Below are 22,033 nucleotides of genomic sequence, written 5' to 3'. Positions count from 1 at the left end.
TGTATGCATTGGACATGGCGCGATGTGTTGTCTAGGGGGTAGAATATTTCTGTACCACATACCAAACAATTTCATTTCGTACTTTATATCATTCAAGCGATCAGGAAAAAGCCAGGGTATACGTATCTTCAGTGGGAGGGATTTAAGACAAACGTGAGCGGCAACAGTTGTAGACATCTCTCAATGCTTCGCCGGACTTTTATCTCTCGGTGAAGGGAGGACTGCATGAGACTTAGAAAGGAAGAAGGGAGAAGTGATAAATAAGTCATATGTATGGCAGGGTGTCACAGAGGATATCGAAGGACCAGAATGCCCCGAGGGGTCAGCATAGAGAAGGGGGGATTGGGAAGGGGGGCAAAATTAACTAATTCACAAGATGCATGGAAGGTGGCAAACAGGCTCAGGATATTATGGCCGCACTTAGTTACAAGTCAAGTAAGTGTAGCTACAACGTATCAACTAGTACATTACTCTTCTCCAACCTCGTGCCACTGGCTCAAGGACTGATGAAAAGAAGATATTCCACGAATGGAGGTGCCAAAGAATACGCCTGTCAATGACACAAGTGCCATTGAACAAACTGTTCCGCCGCGATGTGCAATGCAGGGACCAGCCTGTGGTGAACCGTCTTGTTGATCACAGTCACCCAAACAAGGTAAGTATGAAGAAGAAAGAAAAAAGAGAGGAAGAGCCGGGAGGGGAGGCATCCTTATATATCTTTTCCCTGGGGCGGTGGCAAATTCATACAGGGCGGTGGCATTAAGCGATATTTGATTGACCAATCATCAAGAGGATCACGTTACATAATATGCAAACCAGGCAAACACCGAATCCAACCAGCAGTTGATTCCTGAAATTTAAGGCATGAATATTATACAGTCACGTGCTCTGAAGTTTTGAGACTCGGCCAATTCGGACTAGAAAGCATATCATTTTCTACAGCATTGTGTTTACCGAATCGCCACAATGAGGAACAGAGCTACCAATACTTTGTCGAAAGGCGTATGTATCTACTACTGTACTCAATTCCCCCAGTGTCAGAAGACTAACAAGACTCTGTTCAGAAAATCCGTCAATCATGGAGCAAATACAACCTGTATAACATGCAACGATTCCGCAGCCCACCCACCATCAATCGCACATTCTTCCAGCAGAAATGGTCTGCTAAGGCTGCTTCCCGTGCCTATCATGGCGAGCAGGTCCGCGAGGGACAGTGGAAACGCATGTTCAACCATCGCATCCGCAGTGTTATCCCCATGAATGCATCCGACTTGGCCGCCGATGACGGTTCCCAAGCTTCATCCGGTCGCGGCTCAGGACTCGATATGGGCGGCAAGCCCGCTTACCAGAAACGTCCTACACCTTACACCCAGATGACCTTTGCGCCCCTAGAGCGTCGGTTGGATGTGGCCATCTTCCGAGCTCTCTTTGCTAGTAGTGCCAGACAGGCGAGACAGTTCGTCATCCACGGAGCGGTCACTGTTAACGGGCAAAAGGTAGGATGCGACGTGGGAAGCTACCGATTCCTTAGTTACTGACTCGCTTTTGTGCTAGATGAAACATCCCAGCTATCTCCTCAACCCCGGTGACCTCTTCCAGGTTGAGCCAGAGCGCGTAATGTACGCTACTGGTCATACGAAGACTGCGTACGAGCGGCGTCAGGGCCGATTGGTTCGGAGAAAGGCGAAGGCACAGACCTCAGAGGAAGAGGTTGAGGCGGAGTCAAAGGAGACCGCAGAGGAAGAGACCAAGGAGACCGCAGAGGAAGAGGCCAAGGAGACCGAAAAGGAGGATCCTAAGGAGACTCTCAAGGCGCTTATGGCACAGGCCAAGTCTATCATGTCTGCCGGCAAGGATACACTCGCGCCCCAACGCAAGCAGGAGCTCCGTGGCTTCCAACAAGCCGTCCGCCGCGTATTGTCCCGCTCCGAGTCCAGCACTGTCCTCGCAGACAGCTTGGAGGCCCAGTTCTCCCAATTAACCCTGCTTCTCAAGGCCAAGCGGGCCGAGAAGAAGCCAGACAATAAGGACGTGAAACCCCGTCCAGAAGACGCCTTCGCATCCGACAAGGGAGATAGGGAATTGGCTGCCGCCAGGAAAGATACAGAAACCGCAGTAAGCGACAAACTCTCCGAAGCCTTCTCGCAGGCAACACTAGGTAATGAAGTCGATGCCTCGGAACTCAGCGACGAAGAGTTTGAGACGCTCAAGCGCGCTCTTACTCAAATGCGCGATAATCCTCTCGACAACAGCAAGACCTACTCCACCCCCTGGCAACCACGCCAATACATGTCTGCCTTTGCCTTCATCCCGCGCTACCTCGAGGTCAATCAGAACATTTGTGCAGCCGTGTACCTGCGCCACCCCGTGGCCCGTCCCGGTTCCGCCGAGGTGCCCACTCCCTTCGGCGAGACCATTGCCACTCCGGCTTATGGCTGGTACCTGAGGAGACGGTGGTAGAGGATTCGATTGGCCTGTCTTTCTCTGCCTAGCCTGTCCCTTCCTCGTTTGTCTCTACTGTTCTACTATTTTCCCCTAAATTTCCCATCTGTGTATTAGTGGGCGCTTAGATCTTCCTCCCTTTCTGCATATTTCTGGATCATGTTGACCATGGTGTTGGTTCCTGTTTTGCCTGTCTTTGGAGCTTTTTGTGTCAACTCTACCCCCTGTACCACCATAGCCATGATGTGTCGTAAATGGATATATTATTGATGTTGATGTTTCATGCTGCATATTAGCCAGTCACTTCATGATCCTTGCGTAGACCTGGCTGCTTTGCCTACTTGTTATAGGTAGATATGTCGAGCAGCTTATTCTTAATGTACTAAGCTCTAGTTCCCTAAAAACTATTAGAGCCTCACATGAAGTTGTGAGGACATGATAGAACTTGTTGGCAGGTACCTAGAGGTGGTTGAAGCTCCAACATATATATCGCGAAAGTATAAATGTGCAGCACATGAATACTCAAATCCTATGAGAAGTATAGAATTCAAATAGCTACATATAATTAAGCAGAATCAAAACACGATCAAATTTTCAAATGACCCGATTGAAGCTCATCCTCATATACAAGACTGTGTACGGAGCCAGAGCTGCCATACTATGCTCGGCGCACGGGCCTCGTGGAAAACCCTCAGGTGAAATCCATCGCAGCTTTATCTTTATCCCCACAGATCGACAAGGACTTTCTGCATTGGTCTGCTACACTATTGCCACCCTATTGATGGCTATTTTGAACTAGGGAGACTATCCCCTGGGCCCATAGACCACCCAACGTGCACTGTTGGTCTCCCACAGCGGCTGCTCGGCCACCGCGCAAGCTGCTGTGCTCATGACGCGCATTCAACCACACGAATACTGCCATCCTTCGTATCATTATCCCTCACAAAATTACTTCGGGACAGTACAATCGGACCTGCGCTCAGGGTTCAGCCCAGCTTCCCAGTCCGTGGTAGTGAGGCATCCACATACGACCGATAACGCATCACAGAGCAGCCAAGGGACACCTCGAGGGGCAAACCTAACCAAAAGTGACTCACGTGAAGGAGGCATCGTCGAAAGCGATCTATACTATGCGCCGATGCCGGTGGGCGTAGCTCAAACCAGCGAAGGAGTTGGGTCAAGGCTGATGTCAGGATCAACCACCAACAGAGGCACGAAGCGCAATCACAACGGCGACGATGAGTTCGATGGTGACACTTCACGGCAGCATAGACGTCTCACAACCAAAGAAGAAATAGTGCTGTTCGAGATCTGCAACCAAAATGCAGGGACCTTCGGCAGCCGCAGTAATCTGTGCAAGTGGTGGATATCCATCGCCGCCGAGTTCAAGCGTGTCCATGAGGGGCGCTCATACTCGTGGCACTCAGTGCGGCGCAAAGTCGAAATGGTCACAAGGCAGCGCATCAAGTTCCTCGAGGACCAGCGACAGCGGGTCTCAAACGCAGCCGGCTCAACGGCCGAGGAATTGATGAACCCGCAATGGCTCGCTGCTGTCGATGCCTGGCTTCCGACCTGGCAGCGGTGGGAAGAAGCCGAGAATCGACGCATTGCAAAGCGCGATGAGCTCAAGAAACGTAGACAGCCGCAGCCCTGGCGGCAGAATTCTCAAAATGGAGACCAGGACCCATGGCGGAACATGTCTGGGTCATCTGTTACTAGCCCGACTGATGTCAATACCTCAATGATGGATATGATGCATCAGCCTGTCGCAAATACCGTCGGTGATACTGCCCTCCCGGCTACCAGCCCTACACCCTCGCCCTCGATTACTGATCCTACGCCCCCCGCGCATTTCCTCGAATCACCCTCTACCCCTGTCTCCGCGACCAGCTCGCTGAAACTACCACCGGGGTTTGAGAATATGTTCTCAACCCCACAAGTCACTGCACCTCTTCCCTCCACACCCCCAATTCCACAATCCGACGGCCGTATGGTCTCAGCCGTCATCGAAACACTTGGAAAACTCAACAAACACCTAGAGGCCGCATCCGGGGGCGATATAGACGCCAGTGCCGCCTCACCCATGATCTCGGCTTTAGTACAAGCTGCCTCAGAACCCCCGGTTCTGGCTTTCCCCCGGCAACCACAGCACTCGCAGGTACAGCCTGCATTCCACCAACACCAGCACCAACAGTCACGGCCGCAGGAACAAGGTCTCAGTCACATCCAGATTGAGCAAATGAAGCAAGAGCTACGCCAGGAGATGCAGGCTCAGTTTCGAGGTGAGTTGGAGCGCGAACGTGTTGTGATGGAAGAAAAACTGGATTCTGTGCAGCGGACTCAGGACCTGATTCTTGAGATGTTGAGACAGGAGCCTGCTTGAGGCAGGTTGAGCCTTACTTTGGTACTTTTTCTAGACATGGCTTGTTGTCTCCCTTCTATTCTTGTTTGTACTTTAACTTTTTTTTCTATTTCTTTTTGATGTGATACCCATAATCGATTGCGAAGGACGGCGTGCCTATATATTTTCGATGGCTGATATTGCTAACCAAGTCTTGTTTAAAATTCCTGATGAAGATATTGCAAGATGTACTGAACTTGAAAAGGACCCAGCCGATGGCAATTGCTCTCTACTCTAGAACAGGAAACAAGTAAACAAACATAAGAGGAAACAGTCATCGGGCTAAATTACAGATAAATGATAGAACGACGCAAGAATATCTTCCCGAGCCTTCACACAACAATTAAAAAGCTCTTCCATGATGCACAGAAGTGCCTATAGGGCAAAACAATCTAGTAGTAGAAAGTCTCATCGACAGTACGACCACGCATCCACTTGGGCTCAGAGCCACGAACATAGATGTCCTCGAACAGGATGCGGGGAGTGTTATCGGGGACGGCCATAGCCTCAGCTTCAGCGACCTCGGCGTCGACGTTGGCACGGGCGGTCTTGTCGAGACCCTTGAGCTCCTCCTCGGAGACGACGCCCCACTCGAGCATCTTCTGCTTAAGGCCAGCGATAGGATCGTTGGTGCTGCGCATGCGCTGAATCTCCTCACGGCTGCGGTAGGTGGTACCGGGGTCGGACATGGAGTGGCCACCATAACGGTAGGTGACGTACTCTAGGACGAGGGGTCCGTTGCCGGTGATGGCGTAGTTCTTGCTGTACTGGACGGCGGCCTTGGTGGCTAGGACGTCCATGCCGTTGACCTTCAGACCGGGAATGTACTGGCCACGCTTGTAGTACTCGGTCAGAGCGGAGGAGCGTGCGGCGGATGTACCCATGCCGTACTTGTTGTCTAGAAGAACATAGCGTCAGTACATCTGCGGGCTTTTTTGACGCTATAAAGACTTGGAATAAACGACTTACTCTCACAGCCGAAGAGAACGGGAAGGTTCCACAGCTTGGCCATGTTGAAGGCCTCGAAGACCTGGCCCTGGTTAGAGGCACCATCACCGTAGAGGACAATGGAGGTGTTGGGCTCCTCGTTGTACTGCTGAGCGAAGGCCAGACCGGCGCCGACGGGCACCTGGGCACCGACGATACCGTTACCACCGTAGAAGTTCTCGGCGAACATGTGCATAGAACCACCCTTGCCGTACGCGATACCCTCACGGCGGCCGAGAAGCTCACCAATGATGGACTTGACGGTACCACCACGCATCATGGCGAAACCGTGGCAGCGGTAAGCGGTAATAATCTTGTCCTTGCGAGTGATGGCGTGCTCAATTCCGACAGCGACAGCTTCCTGTCCGACCGACAGATGGCAGAAACCCCGGATCTTCTTCTCCTTGTACAGACGATCGGCAGCCATCTCCATACGTCTGCAAAAGAACACGCAGTCAGTCAGCGGCTAGCTCAAACATCAAACATCCCATGCCATGCTTATCGTACCTCATCGCGACCATGTCGTAGTACATCTGCTTGAGCTCCTTCTTGGAGGTCTCGAGAGTGTACGGGGGTGGGTCGAGCTCGTAAGTCTCGAAGCTCTCATCGGAGAGACGGACAGTGAACAGCTTGTGATCCTCCTGTTATAGCGCAAGCATTAGCAATGGAAACCCTGCAAAGATCGAGCGGTTTCAGTTTTCCGGATAGGGCTAACATACATCAGGCAGTGGGCTCTCGACGTTAGCTGAAGCTGCGTCGGTGGTAACAGTGCGACGGGCAAGAGGAGTGAAGGCATGACGCCTCAAAGGCGCAGCTTGACGGACCGCGGCACGGAAGAGCATTTTGTAAAGGAATTGGAGATGGTATGTTGAAGGTGATGCACCTTTTTCCCAACAACTCTCTTCACTTTTGCCGTCTTAGTCAGCTTCCAGATCGGGGCCGCCCGGTGAGCGAAGTCAGGCCGGGTCCGATGCTTGAAAGTACTTCGCTCTTTGAACATGAATACTGTGATATTTGAGATCTTCTTGTATTTGGCAACGTCTCTGGGGGTATTCGATGAACTTTCCCGACTAACAACTGGCATTTCTGCCTCCAGGGACTCTATTCGGGGTTCGCTCTCCGATATCTCCACGGTGCGGTGCATCTCTATATAACATCGCAACTTCAACCCTTTGGTGATAGGAAGATCAAATTCAAGCTTTTCTAGGGGACTAATTACTTCTTCAATACCTGTAGGTGAAGTATTCTGTCTTTAACAAGCTTAACAAACAATGTATAGTCTTGTAAAGCAGAATATATACAAGGCTGTGATATACCAGTGACTGAGATATTAACAACATGAACCTAACCTGATAAATAATTACGCTAGCAGTCACAAGAACAGACTCGCATATACTAAATTCCGAGGTATGTATGCTTTTACTATGACAAGACTCCCAAATGAATATCAAAAGGCAATTGATGTCAACCTCGGGACTATTGAGAGGAATAACCATTGACAGGCTCAAATGGCAAAATAGCCTCTTCCCTAATCCTTTTGAGCAACTTCAGAATCTATATCCTTAGCTGAATAAGACCCCAAGAGGATGCTCTATTGGCTTTATTGACTTCAGTTATTCGCCTTCCACATAGAAGTACAGTTTGTTCACGTATCGCATGTTGAGCAATGAACGCCGAGCCTCACTGTTTAAGATGCTGCTTTCCCCCTCCGTTGTCCTTTCTTTCTCTGTATCAGCTTCTGAACAGGTGTGACTAAGGTATGATTTGTTTGCACTACACCTCTAAGGACAAAAATCTAACAAACCATCAAGTAACACTGATCTCGATATGGCGGAACCCGCTGCCATAGACTTTGTGACCGGTCCTCCCATCGGCCCCCCCATTACCACTGCAGAGCCCCTGATTGTGTTCGTTGCTCGTGGCGCTCCCCCTACCGCACGTATCGACCCTGACCAACTGAAGTACTACCTCCGTCCCGCCCTGATTGAGCTCCAGGCAGAGTATGTGCGCAAGTATGGGACGCTGGAAGGCCGTTCCTACTGCTACTGCCCATTGATTCATAAATCGATCACCCCTCTGCGGCCTGATAGTGACTCGTTCGAGTCCTTGACCGACATACTCGTGTATGGCCGAACCTACGGCCTCGACATCATGTTTGTCTTGAACCACTGGGACTCCATCACCAGTGACGGACCGACCTTTGCCAATATCTTCAAAGGCTTCCCGGATGTCAAAGTGACTATTCGCGTGTACGGCACGATTTCAGTTAACAACAATTGCGCATTCTATGATCTCGACGCCCACAGAGTCAGCGCTCACTACCAAGGCTTGATCAGACTGGAAGATGAGTTTGTTATCGATGATGGACTGCGTTATGTGGTCAGAGTCGAAGAAGTTCGCACAGTCAGGATCGGAGTGGAGGAGTCGATTGGCCTGATGATGCAAATGACCGGCCGACCCGAGTCAGAGCTGCGAGAGAGAATTCTGTGGATGCTTTGATGCAGGGAAATGAACCGAGGAATTGGGCTCTTATTCATGGAGATATGAGGAAATCTGGCGGACGTTCTCTCTCCATGGGTTGAGACATGTTATTCTATGCCCAAATTCTTTGTCCTAGGTTTGAAGCACCTGATGTATCTTCCCCAAAGCTTTGAGAAAGGGCACTTACATTTTCCGGGCTAGGGTTGAGCTTTGCTTGTCTTTATCAAATGAAACAACACATTCATATCTCTTACTTCCTGTAAATGATTATTTCATGCATTCTATAGTGTAGCCATGGATCGTTTTTATCCTACACGTAGTCACTCAAAGCCGAAATTGATTCCATCTATGAATAGTTATAAAGAAGACCTTCTTGACGCAATTGCTCAGACACGATGCCGTTTCCGACAAATTCAAGATTGAAAGAGCTCGTCGTATGAGAAAAACCAATGAACTAGCCAGTGCATTAGTTGAAACAATAATTTGTACGTTGTTTGATGTCACATTCTCTATTAGATCATGAAACCACCCAAGCGGATTATTCTGAACTTCGAATCTATCTATACTGACCATACGATATAAGTCAGAGTTGGTTAGGAGCTTTGGGCTACATAACACAATTCTGCCGTACCATTCAGACGACGCCCATGCATCAAGCGTGAGCGTTGTTATGCCAAACATTGTCTAGACTGTTTCAAGTATGAGCTCGACACATCACAGCGGCACGATCAAAGCCGTTGAACAAAGACAAGAACAGACATGTCATATTATCTTGACTAATACTAAGAAGATACGTGTCAGAAACATCAACACGAATAGTACGGAGTGAACGATAGACATGTCCAAAATTACCTTGCTGCAAAAGTACGAAAGCGATAAATCCAAAAAAAAGCAGCTAGATGTCGTTAAGTTGTATGGGGTTGGACTGACGAATGACGCCACGTCCCCATCAGTTCGTGCATTGGCTCAAGTTTATATATAACTTATATTAACTTATATTACGATTTATTCAAATGGCCATGCTAAGTCTTACAAATAAGATCATGGGTTGATTCAGCCGAGACAATCCTAGTGGCCCGGGCTGATAGGATCCAAGACATCCTCGCGTGGGACCATGAGATACCTCGTTATGTACTTTGTGTGAGTCGATATGTGTGAGAATGAGTGTGTTCAGGAGCCCTTCATGGATTTGAAGCATTCACTTGCATAGACGATCTGTTTCAGGTACACTAGACTATAGATCGGGTCTATTACACGTTTGATAGAAGTCGGTTCTGAGTTAGCCAACCCGAAAGGATCTATATCTTCGTTGTTACGCTGGAGCTGCAAGTCTGCATTTACCAACGTTGATCAAAACCTCAAGGTCTCGAGTCTTTTATGCGCTAGAGATCATCAGGTCTCGGGATCGGCCCGGCCAATGAGACCTGCATGTACATGCATCCACTTGCATATACCTGCACGTAAAAATAACTCAACTGCATTCAACTATTAAAAGACCAGGGAGTTGCATCTCAAAACTTACGATGCACAAACTAGGAGCGTGCCATATCGCAGCCCTGTATCATCGTGATCAAGCCACTTGAGCCACTTCCAACTTGTAACGCACTAAGGAAGCGACCAGCTCGTACTCTGAAACACTGGTTTCATAAGGCGTACCTCAGAATTGAGAGGAGGAAAAGATCAACCCACTCAAAGGAGTTAGACTGTGTTTACATTGTCTCCGCTCTGAAAACCTCAACGGTCATGATCATTGAGTGATCTATGCGCCTCGTGTACAAAGTACATATATGTGGATCGTGATATGGATCATTATTGTAAGAATGCAGAAAATAGCCGGATATGCTAATTGACAGCTCAGGGACGAGCAGTGAGGAGTTGTTACCAGTCAACTCCACTCTCCGTTGCAGTCTCGATTATCCTGCATGACAATTCTCCGACGCAGGATGACGGCAGACCAGCACAAGGGGCGTGCCTACATACATAGTTCGCAATAGATATGTACAATAGCAAACCTCCACCTCAAAAGGGGAGGCGTTGCCAATCGTCATCTACTGCTCCGTACGGAGTAGTCAATGTTGTGTCTAGACGGGTTTTCTGAGACAGTGGAGAAGTAGCTAAAGTAAGCACAGACGCTCTGCAGCATCCAAAAAGACAGGAGTATGTCGATCACCGCGTAGACAACATGCGTACCCACCCCGGCAGCCGGTATGATCCATAAACGGGGGAGCTACAGTCAATGATGTGCAAGCCAATTTCTTCTAGCTTCGCCTCTCCTATTCCTAGCACAGATGGCTAAGCGCTAATGAGCGTGACGAACAGGATAGACCCGCCGGAGTCCAATGCAGACGCGACGAGGGGGCTCAGGAGTTAAAAGCGAAGATGAGCCAGACCAATTGGGCCAATGGCTTTTTCGTTGACCCAGTTGTGGTGGGAGCTAGGGAGATTGTCATAAACACTCCGTCATGTTGCTCATGACATAAACTTTCCGTTGGAGTCCGTTGAAGGAGTGATCGTCAAAGCTCCGGAGGTGCGTCTAGACGCCACTGCGTTCACGACATCCGGACCCGACCAATTTTGTTGATGATCCAGATGTCGATCACCGACAGCAGGGAGAGCTTGGAGCTGGGGTAAACCTTGGAAGGGTTGAAGTTGAAGAGAGATTGCGTCATTGCAGAATGACTTTGCCTGACAAAAAAAAATAGATCTCCGGTTTCCATAATTCTTCAGAGCCAAACCTTTTGACGGGGGGAAGCCGTTGGATCGACAGAGAAACTTGCCACTGTTCGATGTTCCAGGCGCGTGGTCCTTAGCCAATATTGAGTGGGTATACGACTTAGCGGATATATGAGCCACTTTCGATCACGTGACCTAGTCCCGCGTATGCCAAGTTAATCCGATCCGAAGTAAATCCACTAGCCAACCTTGTTATCACCACTCACGGATCCCGATGTCAAATGTTCTCTTGGAACGTCTGGAGTAATTCCCCAAGGTTGGTGGATTTGCCGAATATTTGCGTGTCCAGAGTCCATGGAAAAGATAAACCCCAGACAGCAGCCAGATTTAGAGTCAAGGTATAATATAAGAACATAAGATGCAGAAGAAGAGGTTAACTAATCAGTCAAAGGTTAAACTAATAAATAGTTAATAGTTATAGTAATATAATTCAGGTACTCCATTCGTGCTCCATAGTAAATTAAATAAACCCGATTCTAGGATCAGATCCCCTATGTTGTAAACGGATTGTAAAGCCGATCGGATATCCGATGTCACCCCGAGAGGGCCACAATTGCATTGAAGGACCAAGGTACGGAGTATGAGGACCCATTGACTAGTTACCACCTCACCCTCTGCACGGAGCCGTGGAATGCAAGATAGAATAAGAAGAGATATCACTCGTTCACTATGTATAAGGCGGATAATAAGGGGTGCAGTAGCGCCAACTACTGTAAAATATTCAATTAATTCAGGGGATCTCCACCTCCAAACCCATGGTTGAGGGTGGGACTATTGTCCTACCCAAGATCTTGACCAATTCCATGGTTTCTTTTTTGTTTTTTTGTTTTTTTTTTGTTTTCATTTCAGTTTTCTCTTTCTGTTTTAGTCTTTCAGTTAACCATGTGTCCACTCTAAAACGTGTTGTGTATACTCCGTGTACCCCCTGTTCAGCTCCATCTCTCTTCATCTTTGTATACGAAGTACCACTATTACCTCTTGAAATGCCTGGATTTAATTTTTATTGTATTTGGCTTTAATTGTTTTTTATTTTATTATCCTTTTTTGATTACTTTTCGATCTCCTTTTGCTTTGTTTTTTTTTTTCCTTCTTTCCCCCCCCCCACCTCTTTGTTTCCTTTGAGAGTCGATGTGGAAACGTTCACCTAGATCGGAGGACAACTCTGGGACCGACTCAACTCAACAACATCTAACTGAGCTGGGTCTCCTAGGTCGATCCAAAAAGCCCAAAAGTAAGTGTTCTGTGTCTCTCTTCCAGTATCTCCAGTCTTGGGCCAAATGTCCTAGATCTGAGACTATTGTGGCCGGTTCTAGATGCCTCATGGGACAAGTCGGACTGAACCACTCTCCCCTGAGTGTGGTTTGCGCCTTTTTATTCTCTCTTCTATCCACATCTTCAATTCTTGAGCTTCGGCCTCAATCTGCTATTAGCCTTGAAAGGGTCCCAACTTGCTAATTGGATACCGGTGACGTATAGAATTTCAATTGCAGCCAGAATCATCCTCTCGTTCACCTCTCCGTTCATTTCGTTCATTCACTCGAGGCGTGATAGACCGACCTAGCAGCAGTCTTTCCAACCAGGCCGATCTTACCCGGCCAAGAGCAACCTCGACTGTCGCCGGACAGATCAATTCTGCTTACCCAGAACTCGCTGGTCAATCTGCGCATTCCAATCGCTCTCGGGCATCATTTCATTCAAGGTCGGGACGGACCACGGGCCCAATGGAGGTAGATCGCACCCACACACGGAGGGACCGGACCTTTGTCGGGAGCGAATGCGCCGTCTGCGAGGAACCCTTGGAGCATACCCTACGCGGCGAGCGTGTTTTGCAGCTCTCGTGCTCCCATGTCTCCCACGAGGCCTGTTTCTATGAATTTCTGCGGGAATGCGATGGTCAATACTGCCCAACCTGCAATGCGCCATTGGCCTTGGATACAAGTCGCGGTGGAAATGTCTTGGATATCGGTATGTCCCCTCGCGCGGGGTTGAGAGGGGCTCAGAAGGCTAATGTGATTGTCCCCAGAGAAAATCAGTAATATTGTCCGCTCAGTGACATCGAATGATACCGCTACAGTACGCAGTGGCTTGACAACACCAACTCCATGGGAGCAACAGTTGGGTCGACGACCAAGTGATACCGGCAGTCGTTACACGTCGGGTACCCGAGAGCCACCTTACAACCCCTCAACGAGGGAGCCACCTTCAATGAGGGAGCCATCTTACAACCCTTCAACGAGGGAGCCATCTTATCACCCCTCACCAAAAGAACAATCCTACAACCCATCGAGAGATTCATCATATAGTCGGCGAGATAGCCGTGATACCAGCAGCCAGCGTGAGCGCGTAGATCGATTGACTGTGGCCTCTAATCCTCGTCAACCCCACTCCCGGAATGGTAGCGCGGCCGGCTCATCGGGCGAATACAATGAAGGCCAGCACACCAGCACTGGACGGCGCCATGATTATGATGTACAGGCTATGGAGTCAGACCTCAGTCCTCGCCCTAAGGTCGCCAAGAATCCCATTCCCGCGCCGATAGTCACCGTCCGAAGCGAGTTCCCGACTTTGAACAGATCCCGCCAACAGCAGACCCTCACGTGTCTGATTACGGTCGAGGTGCCAGATGCCAATTGGCGTCCGGACTTAGATGACCTACGACACACGCCTTCGGGGCAATCGCAGCCGGATGAGGTCTACGCGGGACGATCAGGTGGTGGACAGGATGCTCGATCAATCCAGTATGAGCCAACAGAGAATATGGAAGAAGTGGCTGAGGAATTGCGCAGCCGCGTGGACAATTGGCACGGTCTTGAATTCAACCGGTTCGGCAAGCTGCGCCTCCACGGACACATGCGCGTGGGCAAGGATCGAGATTCCTGGCAGGAGTTGGAATGCTATCTTTTCAAAGAGATGCTTATCTGTGTGAAGGAGAAAAAATCATCTGACCCCCAATTCGATGCGACCGGACGACGCAAGCCTGTTCGTTGCAGTCTCAAGGGCTCAATTTTGATTAAGAAGCATTTAAAGTCCATCGAGGTGTCCCCAGATGAACCTGTTCTCTCCTTGAACCTTTCCGTCACCGAGCTGCCCTGTTTCTACCTTCGCTTCAAGGATCGCAACGAGCTGAAGACGTGGCGTCGGTCTTTGATCGATTTGCACCCAGAAGCCAATTCACGCCAAAATGACTATGACTATGATAACTCGGGGGCGGAGGACGATGACTACCGTGGTAACCGTGGAATTCAACGACAGGCTTCTATCAATTCGTCTTACGGCGCAGCAAAATCCATCAATACCGCCATTACAGACTACACCAACCCCGAATCAGAATTCCCTGCAATCAACACTATTCATATTCCCCTCGATCTTGTCGTGGTAATTCCGGTATCCTCGTCTATGCAAGGCTTGAAGATTACTCTCCTGCGTGATGCCCTCAAATTCCTCGTGCAGAATCTCGGCCCTCGGGACCGGATGGGCCTCGTGACTTTTGGCTCGAGTGGTGGAGGTGTGCCCCTGGTTGGTATGACCACCAAGCCCTGGGCTGGATGGTCGAAGATCCTCGAATCGATCCGGCCGGTTGGTCAAAAAAGTCTCCGTGCAGACGTGGTTGAAGGTGCCAATGTCGCCATGGATCTTCTGATGCAGCGCAAATTCAACAACCCCATCTCAACCATCCTTTTGATCAGCGACTCTTCTATCTCCGACCCCGAAAGCGTTGATTTCGTGGTCTCCCGCGCGGAAGCTGCTAAGGTCAACATCCACTCGTTCGGACTTGGATTGACCCATAAGCCTGATACCATGATTGAGTTGTCTACTCGTACTAAAGGATCTTACTTGTATGTGAAGGATTGGATGATGTTGCGAGAATGTGTTGCTGGATGCCTGGGCGCGTTGCAGACAACCTCCCACCAAAACGTCAAGTTGAAGCTCCGCCTACCTGAAGGATCACCCGCCAAGTTTGTTAAGATTAGCGGCGCTCTTCACACCACAAAGCGTGCAACTGGTAAAGATGCAGAAGCTGCACTGGGTGATCTCCGATTCGGTGACAAGCGCGACGTCTTGGTTCAACTTGTCATCCAGCCTGACAATGCCACGCAGGACAGCATGCCGCAGGATCCGTGGGAGAGCCTAGTCTCCGGATTGGAGGCTCTCGGCGGCGGTTCTGATGGCGATGATAGCCGAGTCATGAGCGTTGAAGAGGTTCCATTGATCCAGGCTGATTTAACCTACGGCGACCTCCTCCGTGATGGCCATCTCACGCACTCCCCTCGACCTTCACTCCTGGCCATTACTATGCTGCCTCCTAATCCTCGGGCCAAGGGCCATCGATCCCCCACGCCACCAATTCCTCCCCACCCCTCGATTGTGCAGCGCCGTATGGAGCTTCTAACATCCGACATGCTGACCCGTGCTCTCACTCTGGTATCTCGGGGCCAGAATGATCGCGCGATGCACCTTCTCAGCGAAACGCGCAGCATTCTCAAGGGCCTGGGCAAGGGTGGCCTACCACCTCTGCCCCCGGGTGCTTCCCGGTCCGACAGCGATGCCGACAGCCGTGGTGACACCCCAGTCTTGGCCTCCTCTCCTAAATCATCTACCTTTAGTGGAACCCATTCATCCGCATCCGACACCAACACTATCACATCACCCTCCGCGGTCGATACTCAGACGATGATTGCCCTGAACGCAGATCTGGAATCGTCCATGGAGTGGATCAACCACCCGGCAGTCTTCGGGCGTGATTCACGCAAAGCAGTGCTACAAAGCATTGGTGTGATCTCCTCGCAGCGCGCCTACACCTTCCGCACTCCATCCGAAGCCCACTGGGCCCAGCGTGTCTCCGGTGTGCGTCGGTTGACGGAGCGATCCCAAGACTGGCGCGAGACTGGCGACGATGCTTTGACGGAGGAGTAGGGAGTCAACTCTCTATAACCTGACGTCTTTTTCTTCGTGTTGAATTTTTTTTTGAAACGCTTTCCTTTGTCTTACATTATTGACTTTTACATACCGAGTCGACGTCTTATTTCCCCTTTTTCTTCCCCCTTTGCGATTTCTTTTGCCATCCCTATGATACCACTTTGTTCCCATGACTACCCAACATGATACCAGGGGCTTTGTTCTTGATGTGTTTCCGCTGTATTTGGACATAACATCTCTGTTTCTATGTAATTGCTGACGGTCTCGGCTATGGTGCGCGGGTGGGATGGGGTTCTGTCGGTTTTTTAACTTGTTTGAACATATGACGATTTACCGGACTTGATTTTCTTTTTCTATACATCCAGCCTTGCTAGACTGAATCTATGAGTTGCCTTGGATTAGTACATACCCACCTCATCGAAACTGTTCTTTCTCAGGTGGATCAACTCGTAGGCCTGTCTATGTATGTACTGAGAGGATCGGTAAACTATGTCAAGACTAAATTTGAAGAAGAAACTAGGATATCCTCATAGTAGAGTGGGGATTCTGGAGACATGACGTTGCTCCCCGATGTCACGAAAACGGGGAGAGTGGCTGCTTATCGCCGTGTGGCTAAGTTCAACCTTCATGTAACTTCCCCGGGGAAGGTCTGGTTTACCTAGATCATTGCAAGTTCTTGAATTCCTCCTTCTCAGCATTTGCATAGAGAGATAGACAGGTTCTCGACCATGCTCCGTCAATCTATGGCGCGTGCTTTTCGCAGCGCATGCGCATACCCTTTCTTATCGCCGAAGCCCTCCACCAAGCTCAAGGCCGCCTCACTAGCAGCTCAAACGTCACGCTCATACAATACCCCAGGGCCTCAGCTGTCTATTCGTTGGGCTCCCTCTCTGCTACGACAACCCCGGCCGCGATCACAGCTCTCATTTCCCACACCTTGCCCAAGCAACCGGCGTACCTTCTCCTCAAGCCATAAATCCCCCTACCAACAAAGGCGCAACCAATACAACCGATTTCGAGGCAGCGCCCGCCAACCCCTCATCTTCCGCTTAGTGCAGAATGCAAAGCCGCACCACTTTGTTGCGATTGGCGTGGGGATATCCGGACTTTATCTATACAACACGGAAATAGTGGAGATGACCGGTCGACGACGGTTCAATTGTGTCTCTCGTCACCAGGAGCTAAATATGGGTGAAGAGAGCTACCGCGAGGTACTCAGTTCCGAGCGTGGGAAGATCCTGCCCCATAACCATCCTCTTACTCGTATGGTGGACGGTGTGCTGCAGCGGTTGATTCCGCAGGTGAATATTGAGGGCGCTGATTGGAAGGTTCATGTTATCAAGGATGATAGAATGGTTAATGCTTTTGTGCTCCCTGGGTAGGTTCTGTTGGGTTTGTGGTGTTGACGTTTGGATTCTATGGTTGTGGATATCGCTGACGTTGTTTTGCTTCGCTTAGGGGGAAGGTATTCGTCTACACAGGTATCTTGCCCATTTGTAAAGATGAGGATGGCTTGGCTGCTGTGCTGGGACATGAGATTGCTCATGTTGTGGCTCATCATCCGGCGGAGCGTGTGAGCAACAGTTTCATTACCCTAGGAGCTGTCTTCGCTATCTCTTTCTTGTTCGATGTCTCCGGGCAGTTTTCTTCTTTTCTTTTGAATCTCATGTATAGCTTGCCGAACTCACGGACGCAAGAGGTATTGTTTTTTTTTTTTTTTTTTTTGCTATACGGTCACTTGGCTAATTTCTATCTACAGGCCGAGGCAGACAATATCGGGCTAAGTATGAGCCCTTGAAGTTAAGGATCAACTTACGATTATGTGGCTAATGATTGTTGCCAGTGATGATGGCCAAAGCCTGTTTCAACCCCGAGGCTGCCGTTAAACTGTAAGTCAATATGATAGAATGGGCCATCGTCTTGGGCTCTGCTGATACTTGCTAGATGGGCTCGCATGTATGAACAGGAGAAACAGGCTCCTCCACAATTCATGTCCACTCACCCATCGGTAGGTTTGAAGAATTGTTTGAAGGGGTTATTACTAACTTATAGTAGAGTTACAACCGAATGGAAGCTATTCAAGGATGGTATGACCATTTCCTCTGCGTTGCCCTATTTGTTACTAATTCGACCAAATAGGCTCGACAAGGCCAACATAATCTACGAGGAGAATGGATGCAACTCTATCAAAGGATACAGTAAGGTTGCCTTTCTTCGTTCCATATACTAAGCTGCTAACGTCTCTAGTGCCTGGTTTCCACACTGCTTATAATTCGCATGTCTCATATTTGAGATGATCAATAGAGCGATGGTAACTGTATAATAGAGTTAAACGATGTATAATAAACATGACAGCATCTCCATTACACACCTCATGAAATATAAAGCAAAAACATATATAAAACTTGAAGGATTAGGCTCGTAAGCTGATCTATACTGAGCGCCAAGCCCTGGGCAACTCCCCCTCGTGCAAACCAAGCAAACCCACCACCGCAGCTCCAAAAATTGCCCGGCACAACAGCTCCAACTCTCTCACATCCAACCCATTTGATATCCAGTCGCATCTCAACCGGACGCGACCTAATATCATGTCACTATCAATTCCAGGTCCCTCCCAGGCGGGGCTCTTCAAGGCCGGGTACCAGAGGTGAGTTCGAAAAGTCGGGAAGCCCGAAAACCCACCGCAATAGGGACCTCCTTATCTGGCACCCCTCCAAAAAGAAGCAAAGCAATTGACTGATCTGTATTTTCTGCTATACAGCCACGATTCTGAAGATGGAGCCGTTATCCGTAACATCGAAGCCTGCCAGGCTATCTCAGGAACCGTCCAGACCTCCCTGGGCCCCTATGGTCGCAACAAGATCGTCATTAACCACCTGCAAAAGATGATTCTGACCTCCGACGCGGCTACAATTCTTCGTGAGCTGGATGTTGTTCATCCCGCTGCTAAGCTGCTTGTTATGGCGAGTCAGCAGCAGGATGCGGAGATGGGCGATGGTACCAACTTGGTTATCGTGTTGGCCGGTGAATTGTTGAAGAAGGCAGAAGAGTTGATCCGTATGGGTCTCAAGACGAGTGATATTGTTTCCGGATATGAGAAGGCTCAGATCTTTGCCTTGTCGGTTCTAGAGGGTATGTTTTGCCCCCATGATTGGTTTGTCGATATACAAATGAGGGAACGTTTCTGATTCCATCTAGAGCTCGAGGTCGACAGACTCCAGGATATGCGATCGGCAACAGAGTTGAGCAAGGCTCTCCGCACGGTGGTGGCTGCTAAGCAGTCTGGTACGGAGGATGTTTTGGCTGCGTTGGTTGCGGAGGCGGTTCTGGCTGTGCTGCCCAAGAACCCCGTTAACTTCAACGTCGATAACGTGCGAGTTGTTAAGATCATGGGCGGTAGCTTGGAACAGTCGAAAGTGGTGAAGGGTATGGTCTTCCCCCGGGAGCCCGATGGAACCATCAAGAAGGCCAGCAAGGCCAAGGTCGGCGTTTTCAGCTGCCCCATCGATATCAGCCAGACCGAGACCAAGGGCACAGTTCTCCTGAAGAATGCCAAGGAGATGATGGACTTCACCGCGGGCGAGGAGGATCGTCTGGAGATTGCCATCAAGGAGCTCTACGATTCCGGCCTCCGTGTGGTCGTTGCTGGCTCCACTGTTGGCGACTTGGCCATGCACTACCTCAACCGTTTCAATATCCTCGTCATTAAGATTCTGTCCAAGTTCGAGCTCCGCCGCTTGTGCCGCGTTGTCGGTGCCACACCTCTGGCTCGCCTGGGTGCCCCCATGCCCGATGAGATGGGCCATATCGACGTTGTAGAGACGACCGAGATTGGCGGTGATCGAGTGACTGTCTTCCGTCAGGAGGATGTTAACGCTATTACCCGTACAGCAACCATTGTCCTACGTGGTGCCACCCAGAACCACCTGGAGGATGTCGAGCGTGCCATCGACGACGGCGTCAACGTCGTCAAGGCCATCACCAAGGACCCCCGTCTCGTGCCCGGTGCCGGTGCCACGGAGATCCAGCTCGTCGAGCGCATTTCCAACTTCGCCGACCGAACCCCTGGTTTGCCCCAGTACGCCATCCGCAAGTTCGCCGAGGCCTTCGAGGTCATTCCCCGCACACTCGCCGAGTCTGCCGGTCTAGATGCCACCGAAGTTCTCTCGCGTCTGTACACTGCACACCACCGCGCCACTGCCCCTGGCGAATCATCTTCCGAGGATGAGGGGGAGGGCAGCTCGTCTGAAGAGGAGGAACCACACTGGACTACCGGTGTGGACCTTGAGATTGGCGAATCTGACGGCACCCTGGACACTGTCGAGGAGGGTATTCTAGATCTTATGGCCACGAAGATGTCTGCGATTCGTCTGGCCAGTGAGGCTGCCCGGACGGTGCTGAGCGTCGACCAGATCATTGTCTCGAGACAGGCAGGAGGCCCCAAGCCACCGCAGGGTGGAGGTGATTGGGACCAGGACTAATTTAAAAAAAAGGAGCGATGAGGGTCTGGATGCTGTTTGATAATATGAGGCTTATAGATCTTCGTACGATGATACGCTTTTTGAGAACCATTGTAAATTGGACTACGTTTCTCTTCCAGTATTTTTTCTTTGCTTTGCTCTCTTTCCATATTACTACAAATATCTCTTATAATGAAAGAACTCATACAAGAATATCATAATCGAGTTGATCATACGTTTGGTGCTTCGGCCGTTCATGCTAGATAGACAAAGATGCCTGAGGCATTATACGTCACGTGCCACTCCCAGATTTTCCTCGTGTGTTTCCTTTCGGTCTTGGTATCGACGAGCCGCGATTCCAATCCCCACCACTTTCGTCTAATTTTCCTTTCTCTCGAGCTTCCCGCCTCTTTCTCACCTCCGCCATGTCCTTCTCCACCCAAGTCGCAGCCCGCTGCGCTAGACAGCTCTCCGGCTCCGTCCGCCCGTCCTCCCTGCGCATCGGGGCCTCCGCTACATACCTCACAGCCCGTCGCACACCCAGCAACCGACGATGCGAATCCACCCAGGCAGCCCCTGCTGCTGCTACCAACCCCAAGATCTCCCAGATTGTCGACCAGATCAGCACATTGACGCTGCTCGAGACTGCCGACCTGGTGTCTAGCTTGAAGGTGGGTTCGACAAACTACACATAATCGATGGGTTTCTAAGCAGGATATGCGGACCGTGCATACCTCTCTATCTACATCATCCTTTTACTCAATTGACATATTTGTCCGAACTATTGCTAATCAAAATGTTTGCACAGACCCGCCTGAACATCCCCGACCTTCCCGTTGGCGGCTTCGCTATGGCCGCTGGTGGTGCCCCCGGTGCGGCCGCTGCTGCTGTTGAGGAGGAGGAGGCTGCTCCCGCCGCTGCCGAGAAGACGCTGTTCAACCTGAAGCTCGAGTCCTTCGAGCCTACCTCCAAGCCTAAGGTCATCAAGGAGATCAAGACCATGCTTGGCCTGTCGCTGGTGGACAGCAAGAAGTTCGTCGAGTCTGCACCCAAGATTCTGAAGGAGTCTGTGCCCAAGGAGGAGGCGGAGAAGCTCATTGCGACGTTCAAGGCGATCGGTGCCAAGGCGACTATGGAGTAAAAGCTGTGTTATTATTTAGGCACGGGGAGCGGATAGATTGGGAAGAGAGTCGGGGAGGATGTTGTTGCTTTGGTCTTTTCCTCTCTCTTTATCTCTTTAAATTTTTGCTTTTGAGAGATCTTGTTGAGCATTTATTGTGTTTGGCCTGGCAGATCAAGGCAAAATGTACATTATACGCATTGTGTTCTGAGACCGTCTGGTACAGAGGGTTTGTTTGGTTAATTGATGCATTTAGCATATCGATGCTATTCTATTATCTTTAAAATCAGTAAATATCTTTAAATACTACTCTGGCGTATCGTCAAGTTGGTAGATCTAAATGTCGGAGCAGTTTGGTGAAGTTCCCGAACTCCAAAACTTCAGAGAAAACCTCCCCTCACCCTACCACCCCCACGATTTCCCTCACTCGTTTTCATGGCCAGACCATTGATTTTGCCGTTACAATGGTGTCGATTACACCAAGTTCTCTCT

General features: G+C 50.0%; 7 protein-coding genes across 7 annotated transcripts; 6 read left to right on the top strand and 1 right to left on the bottom strand.

Annotated features, from left to right (window-relative positions):
• Positions 1–966: 966 nt before the first annotated feature.
• N7518_005160 (mitochondrial 37S ribosomal protein uS4m) lies at positions 967–2,460 on the top strand (the record flags this gene model as incomplete). Its single annotated transcript, XM_057186087.1, has 3 exons — positions 967–1,002; positions 1,065–1,496; positions 1,555–2,460. The coding sequence occupies 3 exons, from the start codon at positions 967–969 to the stop codon at positions 2,458–2,460; spliced, it is 1,374 nt and encodes a 457-aa protein (XP_057042857.1).
• An 871-nt stretch (positions 2,461–3,331) lies between these two features.
• Positions 3,332–4,825, top strand: N7518_005159 (uncharacterized protein; the record flags this gene model as incomplete). Its single annotated transcript, XM_057186086.1, has 1 exon — positions 3,332–4,825. One exon carries the CDS (start codon positions 3,332–3,334, stop codon positions 4,823–4,825), a length of 1,494 nt encoding a protein of 497 aa, XP_057042856.1.
• Positions 4,826–5,235: 410 nt separating this feature from the next.
• N7518_005158 (pyruvate dehydrogenase (acetyl-transferring) subunit E1 alpha) lies at positions 5,236–6,672 on the bottom strand (the record flags this gene model as incomplete). The annotated part of the gene is made up of 4 exons (XM_057186085.1): positions 5,236–5,741; positions 5,813–6,267; positions 6,338–6,471; positions 6,550–6,672. The coding sequence occupies 4 exons, from the start codon at positions 6,670–6,672 to the stop codon at positions 5,236–5,238; spliced, it is 1,218 nt and encodes a 405-aa protein (XP_057042855.1).
• A 985-nt stretch (positions 6,673–7,657) lies between these two features.
• Positions 7,658–8,329, top strand: N7518_005157 (uncharacterized protein; the record flags this gene model as incomplete). The annotated part of the gene is made up of 1 exon (XM_057186084.1): positions 7,658–8,329. The coding sequence occupies one exon, from the start codon at positions 7,658–7,660 to the stop codon at positions 8,327–8,329; it is 672 nt and encodes a 223-aa protein (XP_057042854.1).
• Positions 8,330–12,172: 3,843 nt separating this feature from the next.
• N7518_005156 (vWFA and PH domain-containing RING finger protein) lies at positions 12,173–15,958 on the top strand (the record flags this gene model as incomplete). The annotated part of the gene is made up of 3 exons (XM_057186083.1): positions 12,173–12,275; positions 12,521–13,009; positions 13,068–15,958. 3 exons carry the CDS (start codon positions 12,173–12,175, stop codon positions 15,956–15,958), a joined length of 3,483 nt encoding a protein of 1,160 aa, XP_057042853.1.
• Positions 15,959–16,689: 731 nt separating this feature from the next.
• On the top strand, positions 16,690–20,442 carry N7518_005155 (chaperonin-containing T-complex subunit CCT8; the record flags this gene model as incomplete). The annotated part of the gene is made up of 10 exons (XM_057186082.1): positions 16,690–17,339; positions 17,420–17,660; positions 17,721–17,745; positions 17,805–17,850; positions 17,906–17,969; positions 18,017–18,048; positions 18,101–18,159; positions 18,410–18,608; positions 18,723–19,093; positions 19,160–20,442. 10 exons carry the CDS (start codon positions 16,690–16,692, stop codon positions 20,440–20,442), a joined length of 2,970 nt encoding a protein of 989 aa, XP_057042852.1.
• A 404-nt stretch (positions 20,443–20,846) lies between these two features.
• N7518_005154 (mitochondrial 54S ribosomal protein bL12m) lies at positions 20,847–21,562 on the top strand (the record flags this gene model as incomplete). Its single annotated transcript, XM_057186081.1, has 2 exons — positions 20,847–21,092; positions 21,230–21,562. The coding sequence occupies 2 exons, from the start codon at positions 20,847–20,849 to the stop codon at positions 21,560–21,562; spliced, it is 579 nt and encodes a 192-aa protein (XP_057042851.1).
• Between the last annotated feature and the right edge of the window lie 471 nt (positions 21,563–22,033).

Source organism: Penicillium psychrosexuale (genome assembly GCF_028828465.1).
Source record: "Penicillium psychrosexuale strain IBT 29551 chromosome Unknown utg000003l, whole genome shotgun sequence".
Lineage (NCBI taxonomy): Eukaryota > Fungi > Ascomycota > Eurotiomycetes > Eurotiales > Aspergillaceae > Penicillium > Penicillium psychrosexuale.
Note: the sequence above shows the minus strand (reverse complement) of the source record. Positions and strands in the feature narration are given on the sequence as shown.